This window comes from Malania oleifera, chromosome 7, assembly GCF_029873635.1.
Source record: "Malania oleifera isolate guangnan ecotype guangnan chromosome 7, ASM2987363v1, whole genome shotgun sequence".
Classification (NCBI taxonomy): Eukaryota; Viridiplantae; Streptophyta; class Magnoliopsida; order Santalales; family Ximeniaceae; genus Malania; species Malania oleifera.
The window spans coordinates 41,412,663-41,429,900 of NC_080423.1; the positions used below are offsets into that span (position 1 = coordinate 41,412,663).

General features: G+C 35.2%; 1 protein-coding gene across 1 annotated transcript in view; it reads left to right on the forward strand.

The window, feature by feature from the left end:
- The first annotated feature begins 425 nt into the window (after nucleotides 1-425).
- The window catches only part of LOC131160230 (nuclear pore complex protein NUP214), a 96,692-nt gene continuing 79,879 nt past the window's right edge, over nucleotides 426-17,238 (forward strand). The window contains exons 1-3 of the mRNA XM_058115670.1: nucleotides 426-880; nucleotides 1,021-1,229; nucleotides 11,386-11,554. Coding sequence (XP_057971653.1) covers nucleotides 697-880; nucleotides 1,021-1,229; nucleotides 11,386-11,554 — 562 coding nt within the window. The 5' untranslated portion in view covers nucleotides 426-696. The remainder of the gene's footprint in view (nucleotides 881-1,020; nucleotides 1,230-11,385; nucleotides 11,555-17,238) is intronic.

The following is a 17,238-nucleotide window of genomic DNA, read 5'->3' on the forward strand; positions in this document are numbered from 1 at the left end:
CTATGGATCAAATGAATAATTTATTGGATACTTGATCCAAACTCGCTTAATTCGCTAATCAAATGTATTCAATTTGGGTTAACTCAATTATAAACGTGCCAATATACCTTATGACTTGTTTAGTTTACGAATAGTTATTACTTAGAATAAAATGAAATATAGAGAAAGTTTTGAAAAAATAAATAATAAATAACAAATAAGCATTGTTTCTTTTATATATATATATAGAGAGAGAAAGTTTTGAAAAAATAAATAATAAATAACAAATAAGCATTGTTTCTTTTATATATATATATATATATATATATATATATTATTTTATTGTGATAAAATTTAGGATTAGTTATTTTTTATTACTTGTTTTAAATTTATAAAAAATTCACATTACTATTTATTTATTTTTATGGTATTAACAATAATTTTTTATATAATTAATTGTTATTAATCTATTAATTTATGCTTGAGCTCCACTCCGGCGAGATAGAGGAAGCCTGCCGCCCTGCAAATTCTGAAAGCCGACACACTCTGGAGTCGAGACGATCCATGTTGAAAACTTCTCGCTTAATCCTGGCTGTCGAATGAAAACGCATTTCTGATGATTTCTACTTTGTCAAGCTCAGACCCAGCCTTCGTCATCGCAGCTCCCCGGGGAGCTCGCAGGCAGTAAAAGAAAGAAGGGAAAGAGATAATAACACCATGATTGAACTTGGGGAGGAGATAGAAGGAGACCGGCTAGAGACGAACGACTACTTCTTTGATAGGATTGGTGAAGCCGTACCTGTCAAGCCTACAGATTCCAACTTTAACCTCGAAAGTCTTCCTTCCCAGCCATTGGCCGTCTCCGAACGCTTGCAACTCATATTTGTTGCGCATTCTGAGGGTTAGTTTACGCTCTCTCTCTCTGCACCTCCGCCACATTCCGTTGATTTTTCCCGTTCCCCATTTTTTTTTTTTAATTTTCTTTGAAACAGTTTATTGTACTTTTTTTTTGTTCACCCTCCTTGCTTTGGGTTTTTGTAGGGTTTTGTGTTGCGAGGACTAAGGATGTTATTGAGTCCGCCAAGGAGATCAAAGGAAAAGGAAGCGGTTCATCTATCGAAGAGTTGAGTATTGTCAACGTTCCCCTTCACAGAGTTCACATTTTAACATTGTCTGCAGACTCTTCCACCCTTGCGGCTTCTGTTGCTGGGGATATACATTTCTTCTCGGTTAATTCTCTTCTCAAAAAGGTATGGCCGATTTCAGTTCGTTGTATTTGCAAATACAATGTATAATTTTGCATTTCTTTAACCAACAACTTATAAGAAAAATTTAACTCAACTCAAAGAACTCATTAAAGGGCATGGGGGAGCACCCATGTACAAAAACAGTGACAAAAAAGAAATTACTCGTAAAACAGGGTGTTGAAAAAGTCAAGAAAAGTATAGGTGTGTAAAATGTGGAATCGCTTTGCCAACTAATAATAATGCTAGTTCATCTGTATTTGATTATATTCAGTGGTATAGCTGAAACTTTGAAAGCTCTTCAAGTTCTTTCCCTTCACGTAATAGGAGATATGGTTAGGGGAGTAAGCGTCAAGGCGGTACTTTTTTACTTGGGTGAATTCCTTTCCATGCTTAGATTCCTTACTCTTTTGTAGCAGTGACCCACTGCTGCCTGGTCAGTGCAGAGGCCAGATCCCAGAGATGTCTCGTCCAGGAACAGTGTAGAAGGATGTGGTCTACTGTTTCAGCATCATCCTTGCACAAATAAAATCTGTTGATAAGGGGCAGACCCCTTTTCTGCAGGTTGTTTACCATGAGGATCTTCCCCTTTTCTCATCCAGGAACAGTTTTGAAGGATGTGGTCTACTGTTTGAGCATCATCTTTGCACAAATGACATCTGTTGACAAGGAGCAGACCCCTTTTCTGTGGTTTGTTTACCATGAGGATCTTTCCAAAGGAAATAAAGCAAGATTTTTGGGGGAAGGAGTCTTCCAAATTAGCTTCCAACAGAAATTTCTGCTGATTACTGTTTAATATGTGAGTTTCCTTTAGTAGGAGATTACCTTAACTATTCTCTAGGGTCCATTTTTGGTTCATTAGGGATATTTTAGAAACAAATTTTGTACAGCCTGCCAAAGAAATGCACAAAGTTCTCAATCTACCAATCATGGGCATTCTTGACAAGTTGGATGGCCCAGGTACTCCCATTATGAAAGTTGGAGGTGCTGCTAATAGGTGCATGTTTGGGGCAGGGCAGGAGTCTTCCAAATCAGCTTCCAAGAGAAATTTCAGCTGATTGCTGTTTAAGACGTGAGTTTCCTTTAGTAAAAGCTGACCTTAACTATTCTTTAGGGTCCATTTTTGGTTCATTAGGGATATTTCAGAAACGAATTTTGTACAGTCTGCCAAAGAATGCACAAAGCTCTCAATCTACCAATCGTGGGCATTCTTGACATGTTGGATGGCCCAGGTACTCCCTATGAAAGTTGGAGGTGCTGCTAATAGGCGCATGTTTGTGGTAGGCTAAGCTAAAATAGTTTGAAACCTTAAGCTAAGAGGAGAGGGGCCACACTAAACTTCCGCACCATTTGCTTCTTTAGAAGTCCAATTTTTTTCTTGTAGTTAAGACCATATTTTGAAACAACAACAACAACAACAACAACAAAACCAAGCTTTAGTCCCACTAAGTGGGGTCGGCTATATGAATCCTTTTCCGCCAATTTATGCGATCATGGACCTTTTCCGCTTTGTGGAATGAACGTAACTTGCGTATTTTTTCAGGAAAGAAGATTCCATATTGGTTGCTGTGGGAAAAAGTGCTTTTGTTGGGGAAGACAGATTGTGGTTGCTATTTTGATTGCTAATGTAGTAGAGGATATTCAGAGAAGAAAGAAGAAGCTGCTCATTTTTAAGCTGGATTTTGAGACAGATTGTGGATGCCATTTTGATTGCAAATAAAGTCTCGAGAATATTCGGAGAAGAAAGAAGACGGGGCTGATTTTTAAGCTGGATTTTGAGAAAGCTATGATTGAGTGAGTGAGAATTTCTTGGATAAGATTTTTATGAGGAAGGGGATTGGAGATAGATGGCATAAATGCATGAGAGATTGTATGTTTAATGTGAATTATACAGTTTTAGTGAATGGTGAGCCTAAATCTTGGTTTAGGGCTACTAAGGGGATTAGACAAGGTGACTCTCTTTCCCCGTTTTTGCTTGTTTTAGTGGCTGATGTTTTGAGTAAGATGGTTGATAAGGCTGTGGATAGAGGTTTAATGAAAAGAATGAGAGTGGGGAGGGAGGGTTTCACACCTTCAGTTTGCTGCTGATACTATTTTCTTCTTCATAGGCCTTCTTTTTTGAATATTTTTTGGGTCTCCTCCATATTTTTGAAAAGGTTTTTGGGCTTGAGATCAATATGGGAAGAGTTTTATTGCAGTTATTAATGTGTCTGTTTAGCATCTTAGGTAGTTGTCCTTGGAGGTGGGTTGCATTGTGTTGGACTGGCCATTGCCCTATTTAGGGTTCCTTTGGGGAGTAATCCTTGATCTGTTAAGTCTTTGGGATTAGGTAGTGAAGAGAGTGTTAAGTGTTTAAATAGGTGGAAAGCTGCTCCTTTTTCTCTTGGAACTAGAACTACTCTCTTTTAGACTCATCTTTCTTGTATCTTGTGGTATTTTCTGTCCATTTTTAAATTCCTGCAGGGGTTGCTAGTAAGATTGAGAGAATAATGGAGGATTTCCTGTGATCGGGGGTAGAATAGTTTTAAGGATCATTTGATGTGGTGGGAGGTGGTGTTTAGGTCTATACGAGAGGGTGGTTTGAGTTTTGGAAACTTGGTGTTTAAAAAGACAGCTCTTCTGAACAAATGGCTTCGGCGGTTCCCGCTAGAAGATTCTTCCTTGTGGCATAGAGTTGTTGAAAATTGAAATCATTTGGACAAGATGAGAATGGGTAGGATACTAATTTGGAATCTAGATGTTCTTCGAAAAGTTCGTGGAAAGCTATCTCTCATATTTATCCCCTCTTTATTCCCCATACTAGATTCTTGTTAGACAGGTGGTGTAATATTCATTTTTGGAAAAAATATTTGGTTGGGGAATGTAGTTTTGACCACCTCTTTCCCTCGAATCTTTCATTTGAGCTCAAGGTAGAATGATTCCATTTCTTCTTTTATTTGTTGATATGGGTGGTTCTTTACCTTCTTGGGATTTTCATTCTAGGAGGTCCTTGAATGATAGGTAAATGGAAGAGTTATCCTCTTTGCTGGTCTTGATGAATAATTGTCAGGTCTCTTTGGAAGCGGATAATTGGTCCTGGTCTTTGGATTCCTTGGAAATTTATTCTTGCTAATCTTTATTTTTTTATTTTTTTATTTTTTTGTGATTTTCTGATTAATACTGATTCTTCCAAATAGAGCCATTTGGTGGAAGGCCAAAGTTCCCCCTAAAATCAATTCTTTTATCTGGTTGGTTGCACTTGATAGAATCAATAGCAATAATTTGTTGTAGATTAAGAGATCTTTGAATGCTATCTCTTTAGATATTTGTGTGTTATGCTTTAATTGTTCCGAATCTGCTTCGCGTCTTTTTATGCATTGTGATTTATCCTGGAGGGCTTGGAACAAATTATTTGATTATTTTGGAGAATGTTGGTGATAAGAGGAAGATTTTTGGCAGTTTCTTTTGTTGGTTTTGATAGGAAAAAGTAAAGGGCAGTATTATGGAATAACAGCAACAAGAATGAGCCTTAAGTCCCATTAGGTCGGGTTGGCTATGGCTACATGAATTCTTTTCCACCAATTTACCTGATGGGGTTGGCTCCGTGAATCCTTTTTCACCAAGTCACCCAATCGAGAGCATTTTCCTTCTTTAGCTTACGAGCTAATAAATCCTTCCTCATTTCCTCATTCTAAGTTATTTTAGGTCTACCCTCTACCTCTTTTAATACCAGAAACAATAATTAACTCCTCCTTATAGGTGCGCTACTAGGCCTGCATTTTAAATGCTCAAACCATCTAAGCCGTGCCCCTCCCTTATCTTGTCATTGATCGGTACTTTGCCTCGTTTATTGCATAGGTGTTCGTTCTTTAATTTATCTTTTAATATTATACCACTCATCCACCTTAACATTCGCATTTTTTGGCAACTTTTACTTTTTGTACATGTTATTTCTTAATTGCCCAACATTACGATCCATAAAGCATGGCTGCATTTATTGCTGTCTTATAGAACTTTCTTTTTAGTTTTATGGGTATTCTGCGATCACACAACACACTTGACTCACTCGTCCATTTTAAGAACAGCAGCGTTATGGAAGTGTGCGTGTGGGTTTTTTTTTTTTTTTTGGAGTTTTTTGGGGGTTTTGTCTGGAACATAATGCACATATTTTCTTATAGAAGAAAGTGTCATATTTGCTGGTTTGGGAGAAGATTTATTATTTGGCTTCTCTTTGGTGTGTGGATCTTGGGAACTTTAAGTGGGGTGAGGGGTGGGTGAGCTTTTTGGATATTCAGAGCAATTGGCATTTTTGGCTGAATTGTTAGTGCGCGCTGTATTTTTTGTTTTGTTTTTTTTTCTTTGTTTTTTGTCTTTCTTCTTTGTTTTTATTTGGATCTTCCCAATTTTTTAAGGAGATGTCCTATTCTCTTGTCTGTATATTTTTAACAACAACAACAACAAACAAGACTTAAGTCCCACTAGGTGGGGTTAGCTACATGAACCGCTTTCCGCCAATTCACCTGATTGAGAGTGTTTTTCTTTATTAGATTAAGGGCTATTAAATCCTTCCACACTACCTCATTCCAAGTTATTTCAGGCCTACCCCTACCCCTTTTTAAGCCAGAAACAATAACTAACTCACTCCTCCTCACAAGTGCTCTACTAGGCCTGCGCTTCAAATGCCCAAACCATCTAAGCTGCCCCTCCCATATCTTGTCTTTGATTCATGTTATGCTTAAACTATTTTGTATATACTCATTTTTTACTTTATTTTTTAATGTTATACCACTCATCCAGCTTAACATTCGCATTTCGGCAGCTTCTACTTTTTGTACATGATGTTTCTTAGTTGCCCACTGTTATGAACCATAAAGGATAGCTAGCCTTATAGTTGTCTTATAAAACTTTCTTTTTAATTTTAAGGGTATTCGACGATCACAACACACCTGACGCACTCCTTCATTTTACCCAACCTATTTTAATTCTATGTACTGCATCTTTTCAATTACCCCTTCTGCTTGCATAATAGATCCAAGATATCTAACTTTATTAGTGCTATTAATCTCTTGATTATCAAGTTTAATCTTCTCTTTACTACAACTTCTTACATTACTGAAATTACATTTCATATATTCTATCTTATTTCTACTTATCCTAAATCCCTTTGACTGTAATGTGGCTCTTCAAAGTTATGGCTTAGATTCCACTCCACTCCTACTATCATCAATCAACACAATATCATTTGCAAACAACATACACCAAGGGATCTCATTTTGATTATTCCTAGTAAGTTTCTTCAATCACTAAAGTAAAAAGATAAGGACTCAAAGTAGAACTTTGATGTACACCCATTGTGATTTTAAAATCTATAGATTCTCCTCCTATAGTCCTAATGCTGGTCACTACTCCATCATACATATCCTTAATTATCCCAGTATATTTATAGCAAACCCTTTTCTTTTCTAAAACCCACCAAAGAACTTCCCTAGGAATTCTATCATAAGCTTTCTCTAGGTCGATAAAAACCATATGCAGGTCCCTTTTTCTTTTCCCTAAACTTTTCCATTAAACTTCTTAAAAGATAAATAGCTTCTGTTGTTGATCTCCCAAGCATAAAACCAAATTGATTTTCTGAAATCCTCGTTTCTAGTCTTATTCTATGTTCAATTACCCTTTCTCATAATTTCTTCATATGACTCATAATCCTAATTCCCCGATAGTTATTACAGTTTTGAACTTCGCCTTTGTTTTTATATAAAGGTACTAACATACTTTTCCTCCATTCTTCTGGCATTTTCTTGGTTTTATAATAATGTTGAATAGTTTAGTTAACCAAATATTTCCTTTATCCCCTAAACATTTCCAAACTTTAATTGGTATTTTATCTGGTCCTATAGATTTCCCGCTTTTCGTATTTTTTAAAGCCATCTTAACTTCTAATTTTGTGAATAAATCTTCTATTTTTGGTCTCCTTCTCATTTCTCACTTCCAAGTTCAATCTTTCCTTTTGGTTTTCATTAGACAACTTAGCAAAGTATCTTTGCTATTTCTTGCTTTTCATCTTTTTTAACGTCATCTTAACTTCAAGGACTCTAATTTTGCGAATAAATCTCTTATTTTTAGCCTTCTCCTCATGTCACTTCCAAGTTCAATCTTTCATTTTGGTTTCATTAAACAACTTATCAAAGTATCTTCGCTACCTCTCTTTTATGTCTTCTTCTTTAGTTAAGACATCATCATTCTCGTCCTTTACACATTTTACATTACCTATATTTTTGCATTTTCTTTCTCTAGCTTTAGCTAGTTTATAAATAATTTTTTTTTCTCCTTCTTTTGTATCTAGTCTAGCATATAAAGTGTCATAAGCTCTATGTTTTGCTTCACTAATAATTTTTTTTATTGCATTTTTTTGGCCCCTTTATATTTTTCAAGATTTTCTATATTTCTACAATTTTGCTATATGTTATACCAAATTCTTTTTGTCTTAATGACTTTTTGGACTCCTTGATCCCATCACCAACTTTCTTTACTACCCGAGTATCTTCCTTTGGACTCAGCTAAAACCTCTTTTGCTATCTGTACAGTAGACTTAGCCATTTTATTCCAAAAAGTATTTGCATCTACCTTATCCCTTACAGTCCAATCACACTCTTTAGTCATTTTATCCTTGAATTTTACTATATTATCCCCCTTCAAGCTCCACCATCTAATCCTTTTGTGTTGATTTATGTTACTTTTTTCTTCCACTTTTTAATATGTATATCTAATACTAGGATTCTACAAATTTTCACCTAGGATAACTTTACAATCCTTAAAAGATAGATGATCCCCATTTTTATTTAAGAAGAAATCTATTTGGATTTTATTATGTCCACTCTTGAAAGTTATTAAGTGTTTTTCCTCTTTTCATAAAGCAAGTATTCAATATAACTAAATCATAAGACATGGAAAAATCTAAGATTGTATCACCTGCCTCATTTTTCTCTCCATATACATGACCTCTATTTATTTTCTCATAGCCTATATTATCCTTTCCAATGTGTCCATTTAAATAAGCTCCTATGAATATCTTTTTAGACATTGGTATCCCTTGTAAAATACTATCCATATCATCCTAAAAATGTCTTTTGAGATTTTCTAAGCCTATTTGGGAAGCATATGCACTAACGACGTTCACTATTTCTAGGCCTAGAGCAATCATGATTTTAATGATCCTATCCCTTATTCTTTTAACATCTATTATATTATCTTTTAGATCTTTGTCTACAATAATTCCCACCCCATTTTTTTGTTTCTATTTTCTAGTGTACCAAAGTTTAAATCCTAATTTCTCAATTTCTTTAGTTTTCTTTCTACTCATTTTATCTTTGAAGGTAGAATAAATTAATTTTCTTTCTAAACACTATTTCCACTATTTCCATACTTTTGCCCGTAAGAGTCCCTATATTCCAAGTTGGTAATCTAATCTTAGTTTCTTGTGCTAACTTATTAGCCCTCTCCCTTCTATACTGACACGGTTTATTCCCTTGACTTAGGTGAATTTAGTAAGAATTCATGATAATAAAATCTGAAAAACTTTTACACTGGCTGTTAGCTACCTAACATAACTCTGCTCCTTTATTCAGGCTTGGAATCGGCTGCTTGTAAAAAGATAATTTGTGATACACAGGCAAAGTACACTTTTGAGTTAGTTTTTTTTTTTATTCAACTTATTCACATAAACAATTTTCTAAATCACACCCTACAACCAGTAGAAACCACATAAAAAGACCATGCAATTTAAAAAAAAAAAATCTACAGCATACAACTTTGCCTGTATATTTTTAACCTGTCAATGAATTCCATGTTTTTAATCTATCAATGAATTTCTTCTTGTGCTATAAAAAAATAATAAGAATAAGATAGAAAACAACAATAATATTAATGATAGCAGTAACAATAATGACGACGATAACAACAATGCTAATACAAATTATTATAATGTAATAATAACATCATCAACAAAAATAATGATTAAAATATTAATAAGAAAAATCACCAAATCAAAAGCTGCCTTTCTATCCAGAAGTCTCAAAGAAGACCTCTCTCTTGTATTCGGGAACATCTCAACGAAGATTAACCCTCCCAACCTTTTAATTACAAACTTCATGGGCATATAACCATCTGGAATTCTGAAGGTTGGAGGTTTTGACGCATGGATAACCTGATTTTTCCGACCAAATTAGTGCATTTGCTCTCTAACCCATTCGCCTTCGCTTTCCAAGAAGGTGAACAATCAAGATATTTGCTCTGTTTTTTCAAGAATTCAAAGCTTTCTTAATGATTTTTCTCTCTGCTTTGAAAACCTGAGGGAAAGTCATAGTTTTTATCATTAATGTACTAAAACAAAAAAAATGCTGCTGGAAAAAAAAAAATACCAATGATCTTGGTTATTCACCAGATTAGTTGTCAATGACCCTCTCCAGAGAAAGCTATCATGTGAGAATATGGAATTGAGAATGATAAGATTGGTACAAATTCTAAAAATTAGTTGTAAGTGGTGTGTGTGTGTGTGTAGAATGTTAATTTTGCAATTGAGAATCCATAATTGAATTGAGTCATAAGATTCGGCACAAATTATGTAAATCATATAACACCAAAAAATGGAATATCTTGATGAACATTGAGTGATCATGTGCCTTACCTTTTTATTTTTTTTTGTTCTTGATAAATGAAGAATTATATTAAAGGGATAAAGGAGTGCACAGTAAAGTAAAGTCAAAAAAAAAGAATGAAAAAACCAGGGAGAACAAGATATCCTCCCATTACAAACGGAAAAGAACTAAACAAAAAGAAAGTAAATACAAGACAACTCTGATAAAGACAAACAATCCTGCTGCAAGTCATATGAACAAAAATGATATAAGAATCCATTTGCCGAGCACCAAAGGGACACAAAGAACCTCTCGACTCCAAAGCATACCACTATAAGTGCAACACCTTTAATATTCTAGCACTTCTTTCCAACCAAATGCAACAAATTATAGCCACGACAATACAATGCCACAAAACTTTCGTCCCTTTCCTCTGATCAAAGCCTCCTAACATAATAGCATAAAAGTGGTCCAAAGAGGCTGGGCACGATGCTCAATATCATGTGCCTTACATATATGTGTATCTATATATAAAAAAATATGTCATTTGTAAGAAATTTAAAAAAGTACCTTGCCCAAAGCTTCAAAAAGTTGTCATACCCAAACACTTCAAGCTTCTAAATAATTTTTATACGCTATTTTTGTGGAGAATCTAACAAATGAAGACTTTGTGGGGTCTTCATGAATTTTAAAAACAAGTCAAGGAGAAATAAGAGTTGATGGATTTTGTTTATTTAATTCTAGAGTTCCATGGAAGAGGGTTTAAGGTCTTTTTCATTAGAAAATGCAGATTTTTTTTTTTTGTTTTTAAACAGTTGGGTTTGAGTGGGACCCAATTGAATATGTTGGGTCCTTTCTACTTGCTTACTTTGATTTGCCTGCTAGATTCAAGTTCTACAAAAGTGAAACAATTGAATTGCACAATTTAGTCAAGAATCCATATTTGCAGTGCACAGTTATGAAGATATGGTTTTAGGAGCAAAAACAAGCTCTGTTAAGGGCCTGCATTGGAATAAAAAATTGGAAAATTCTTATATTGTTTTTCGAAACATGGGGGGCTATACTGTGGAGCTGTTGAAGACACTCTAAAAAATGCGATGGATAATGTTGATGCCATTATGTTTATCCATTTTTATCATGTTTTGTCAAAATTTTCATGATTTAGGTTCTCTGAAACATATCTGAGTGACATGATTACCCTTGTGTGCATATTTCTATGATGCTAGGTTTGAGGCTTCCAAATGCATCCACCTTTTTAGTAGTTTACCGTTGTAGTTGTGGTAACTTCTTGCTTACTTTGTATTGCCTGCTAGATTCAAATTCTACACAATTGAAACAATTGAATTGTACAATTTAAGTCAAGATTCCATATTTGCAGTGCACGCATATGAAAATCCATGTGAAGTAACTCAGCATATTGCATGTGTAATTTTGATAAGAGTGTTCAGCAGCTTTACTGGCATCACCATTCCTTACCTTGATTGCTGTTTTATTGTACATAAATTTTTTTTATTATTTTAGTCAACTGATTACTTTGCCATCACCCACAGGAGCAAAAACCGTATTTCTCTTGTTCACTAAGTCAAACAAGCTCCGTTAAGGACCTGAGGTGGAACAAAAAATTGGAAAATTCTTACATTGTTCTTTCAAAGCATGGGGAGCTATACTGTGGAGCTGTTGAAGACACAATTAAAAATGTGATGGATAATGTTGATGCCAGTATGTTTATCCTTTGTTATCATGTTGAGTCATAATTTTCATGATTTAGGTTCTCTGAAACGTATCTAAGTGATATTATTACCCTTGTGTGCGTACTTGAATGATGCTAGATTTGAGGCTTCCAAATGCATCCACCTTTGTATTCATATGAAATGTCCATGTGAACTTGTAGATGGTACACTTGTGCTACAGGAGACACTATAATGTAACTAAATCCTTTAATTATTATAGAGTAGGTATCTAGGCTCAAAAACACATGTTCTATTTTATATATATTAACTAATTTCCTAGTTGACAAATTATTTGAAGGTTTATTATGGAGAAAAGACTATTTGCAATGGGAAAAGCACAAATTTCACCCATTTGCAATGGGAAGGCACAAATGGAATTTTAAATTTGACATTATAAATGAAACAAGCAAAAAACCTGGTGGCAACATGTGTCCCACCAATGCTTTATAATTTTAATGTATGTAATATAAATAAAGGATAAAGAAAGTGGAGGCCAATAATATGGATTAGTTTTATACTTTGAATTTATGTTAATTTTAAGGTATATGAGAAAGAGAGATAGAATTAAAAGGAAAAAGGAAACAAAAAAGGAAAGTAACAAAAAAAAAATGAAAACCCCCTGCCTACAAGTGTTCGAGGTGGGCCCCCTCTCATGGCACTTGGGGGATTTCTCCTGCTGCTAAGAGGGGGGGGGGGGGAGAGAAATAAGAGAGAAGGAAAAAAGATAAAAAAAGAAAAGTTGGGATGCCTCTTTGCCGACAAGTGTCTGGGTGGGGCCCACTTACATGGAAACTTTGGGGGGAGGGGTTGCTCCAGCTGCTGAGAGCGAGAATTAAGAGGGAAAAGGAAAAGGAAAAAAGAAAAGCAAAAAAAAAAAAAAAAAAGAGAAGAAAAAGCAAAAAACCTGATGGTGAAATGAGTCCTATCAATGCTTCAAGATTAATATATAGCATAGATTGGTTGTGTTTCTAGTGCAGTTGTTTGTTGAATTCTTCATTTTTATTTTTTTTTTAATGACATTTGGTAGGATTTCACAGGCTAAAAGCAGTTCTTGTTGTGATAATGAGTTCCAGATAATCCATGCAATCATTTTTGGCTTGTGCCATCCAACAACTTTAGAAATGGTTGCTTTTGCTTTTAATTTAGCAATTCTCATTTAGAGATTTGGAGAAGTGTTGTAGAAATTTGCCTTCATACCTCCATTATTGATCTAATATCACAAGCTATAGTAATCCATGGTTCTAGTCTAGATTGCTATAAGTTTTCAATTCTATTACTGTCTATGTATGGTGTCTTCTCATTGTTTAAGTAGCCAAACTGGTGCTGTATGAAAATTGTAACATGTTTTTGGCTTAATTAAATTTTTTTTTTTGGTCTTCTATTGCCTCTTCAGGTGTGTGTGTATTTTTCCCCTTTTAAGATACTCTTTTTTCTTTGGGCATCAAAGAAAAAATATTTTTAATGTAGTGCAGGCAGTAGAGATTTTGAATTTGACAGGGGCTTATTTTTGAATGAAATTTGGGGTCAGCATGGTTATTCTTCCGACTCTTCTTTTGATCACCTTGGGGGCCTATCTTATGTGCCAATGCCGCCACTAGAAGGTTTGAATGGAATTAGTATTTTTGAGGATGATGATTCAAATAAAGAGCAAAAGGTTTGTGATGGAATATTGCCCACCGTAATTCAAGAGATTTCTGGAAAGGACCTTCAAGCTTAGATTTATTGGATAATTTGGGCCTCAAATTGTCTGACTGTGGTGGTAATGATGTTAGGCTTGATGTTGGCAAATCTAAGGTGAAGAACAGCCAAAGGGGATTAGCTAATTTGAAATGTTCAGTGAACTTTGATGGGAAGGGCTTAAAAGGGGTTTTCTTGGTTAATTTTAGTTATTTATTTCTTTCTATTTTTTCTTTTTAATTTATTTTTGTTTTTGCTTTTTAAAAAAAAAATTTTTTTTTTAAAATTTTTGAGGATTTGGTGTCCTTACTCTGATTGTACATTCTCTCTCTTAAAATATCTTTTTTTTTTTTTAATCAAAAAAGCAAACATGTATATTTAAAATGAATAATAGACTAGGTACTAAAGATGGAGTGTGATTTGTGCTAATTTGCTAGGGCTAGAGAGAGCAAAAGGCCTAGATAATATAAAACACATAAATGTGAGGATGATATTTTGTGAGGTGAAGAAGATATAAAAGAAACACGATGAATTTATTTTAACTAGTTTTAGACCTATGCTATGCATTGATTTTTGTTTTTTCATGTAAAACTTATTATTGAGTCTCATGTTATGCAGGATTGTTATTGTTGCCCCTCAACATTCAGACATTAAGACATGATAAAAATTGCAAGCATCATGTGGCATCCTTTCTCAAATTTATTGTTCAGTTTCTTACTACACATGATATTTTTATATAAAAACTATAATAAGGAATTCCCATTTAATAGAATAACTAAGTGATTGCAGAGATGGATGTTGAGATGGGGTTGTTTAATTTGTACCATTGGATTGAGATATGGCTTTGGTGTGGCCTTGCATGAGGGGGAGAGGACTTTTGATCTAATTGAATAGGCATTGAAGGAAATGGGAGCACGAAGATTAAGGTTTGAATGAGAGGCTGAGTTTACTTGGCTATAATCGTGGTGGTATGGGGAGATATCTGGATCTGGTGACTGTCTTGGGAAACTCTAGAAGAAGAATGATAGAACTAGTGAGAGGCTATGAATTTGCACTTCATTAACATTTTCTATTTAGTTTGATATCCCCTTTACTCCCAAACTAAATATTAAATGTTAATGAAGTGCAAATTGATTCAGCGTTTCACCGGGGTTACGACAAGGGGATCCATTGTATCCCCACTTTTTTTGGATAATAAAAGAAGGTATTTTAGATTGAGGAAGAGAAGTTACAACCTAAGGGGACAAGAGGTCCACCCGAAAAAATAAAAAACAGAAACAAAAGAAAAAATAATAAAAATATGAAAAAAACAATTACAAAATATAAAAATAAAAATAAAAAGCTGAAAAGTACTCTTATTCAAGAAACTACTTTTCAATCTCTTTCCGTCATAATTCACCGAGCACTTCAAATTTGCAAGCTACATCTAACCCTTCTTCGCCTTGGGGTTACCCCCATCAAAGCACACTTAAATTCCACCAGCATCGCACATTTTGAAATCCAATTTATCCAGTATAACTTGGGCTTCAAAGTCCTCCCTAGAAATCATCTTCACTGGTGTAGGTAAAATTCCATCATTGCACTGCTGTTTTCAAATCATCGTTCTCAAAAATAGGAACTCCGTCCAATCCTTCCATTGGGGTAGGATGTACATATGATAGATCCTTGAGAACATCAAAGGAATCAGAAACATAACCATATTGTTTCCGAATCTCATCCAACAGCACACCAGTGCACGGTCATACTCATTGATGTCATCACTATTGTTTTTTGAACAATCTCCCCATTTCTTAGCCTCTTTTCCTTTGCTAACTCCATCACTTACTATATCCTTCATCTTAGCAAGTGTATCTTCCACAATGGTCAACTCTCCTTCAGAATCTCTCCTTATAGTCTTTGGCTTTATCTCACTGGAATGCTCTCTTTCTGCTTCATATAATTTCTTCATTTTTGCACCCATTATTGCATCCTTTTGATGAGCGTACACTTTAGGACCCTTATATTTTTCAGAATTAAATCCTGACACACCAAATTTCCTACCCAATCCAGTTTATTTATTTATTATTATTCCTGTTGACACCAGCCTCTAGTCCCTCTTGATTTCTTACTTCCATTGTCTGCTCTTTGATGTTACTGGAACGCCCCTCCTGATGCCTGCCAAGGATGTTGTTTGAAGACTAGCGCAGCTTAGGATTATCATCCTGTATCTTGTTTGGAGCTTGGACACTACTAGGGAATTATTTGGTTAATCTTTTTTCTTTAACTTGACTTGTGACTCTACTGCGGATATGTATCCATTGATTTGGAAAGCCAAAGCTCCCTCAGAATTTAAAAACTTTCATTTGGACTGTGGTAACTGAAAGAATCAATGCCAATGATTTGCTTCAGAGGAGAAGACCTAATAAAGCCCTGTCACTGAATATACGTGTTCTCTGTTTCAGGAGTGGAGAGGCTTGGGCAATTTGTTTCTTCATTGCCCTTTCACATTGGTTATTTGGAATAAGCTATATGGTATATTTGGTGAAAACTGGGTTTGCCCTTCCACATTGAAGGCTTTTTGCACCATCACATTTAGAAGTTTTGGTAAAGAGAAAGATAGGAAAGCTTTATGGTGATGCACTGTTATGGCCATTCTTTGGTGTCTTTGCCTCTTTGGTTGGAGAGGGACACTATAATATTCAAAGGTGCAGCTGTTTCTAATAATTTTTTTTGGAGTAGAGTGGTTTAACTTGCGTTGCTGTATGATGGCAAATGGGTTCTTTCGTCATGTTTCTTTGGAATACCTGCAGTGGGATTGGTTGGCTCTACTGCATTGAGTTTAGTTTTTGGGCTTAGACTGTGATCTTTGTAATTATTTTCTTTTGATGTAAAGGTAGGATTTTTTATTCCCTCTATTTTTTCCTTTTTCTTTACTTCTCTTATGTTTTTTTTTGCTGTACATTCTGCTATATTCTAATAAAATTTCTGTGTTTATAAAAAAATTTACTTTGGCTACTCTGGTATAAGGCTATTTTTGTATTGGCAAAAGCAATAAAAAAGCAAGGACATGCAAACAAAATGTTTGTACACTTTTTTTTTGATAAAATAAAAGTCTTTATTAAATAAAGCTAAACATAAGTACAATATGTGGGGGACAAAACGTCTTCCAGGAAACCAGCTAAAACAACCATGATAATGCTGCACTCCAATTTGCATTCCTCCTTTTTGTGTCTTAGTGGCTGATATTTTGAGTAGAATGGTGGATAGGGCTGGCTGTGAGGAGAGTGGGAGTGGTGGTCTCACACCTTCAGTTTGCTGATGACCCCATTTTCTTTTTAGATGACCATGGGTCTTCTTTCAGGGGAATCTTGGGTATTCTTCATGTTTTTGAGAGGTTTGGCAGCGGGGGAAATAGACTTAGCTACTATTAATGTGCTCGATAAGCGTGCTAGGGAGTGGTCCTCTTGTTGCATTGGGGGGGGGGGGGGGGTAATCCTAGTTCTTTGAATTTTTGGAATCTGGTAGTGGAAAGGGCGAGGAAGCATTTAGATTGTTGGAAGGGGGCTCTTTTCTCTCTTGGGGTTAGAATTACTCTTATTCAGGCTTGTCAACCTAGTACTCCGTTTTACTTGTTAAAATTTAAGATTCCTGTGGGGGTTTCTATTAAGATTGAGAAAATTATGAGAGATATCTTGTGCTCTGGAGTCGGGGGTCATAAGGATTATTCAGTGAGTTGGGAGTTGGGAGTTGGGATATGGTGTGCAGGTCAAAATTGGAGGATGGGTTTGGTCTTGGGAAGTTGGTGTCTAAAAATAGTACCCTCTTAGCTAAATGGCTGTGCCGTTTTCCCCTTTGGCATAGAGTCATTTGAAGCAAGTTTGGGTTGGGTGAGAATGGGTGGGATACCAATGTTAATTTTAGATGTTCTTCAGAGAATCCATAGAGTTCTATTTTTCAGTTTTATCCTTTATTCATTCCTTACACTAAATTTGTCGTGGGAAGGGGTTCTTGGATTCA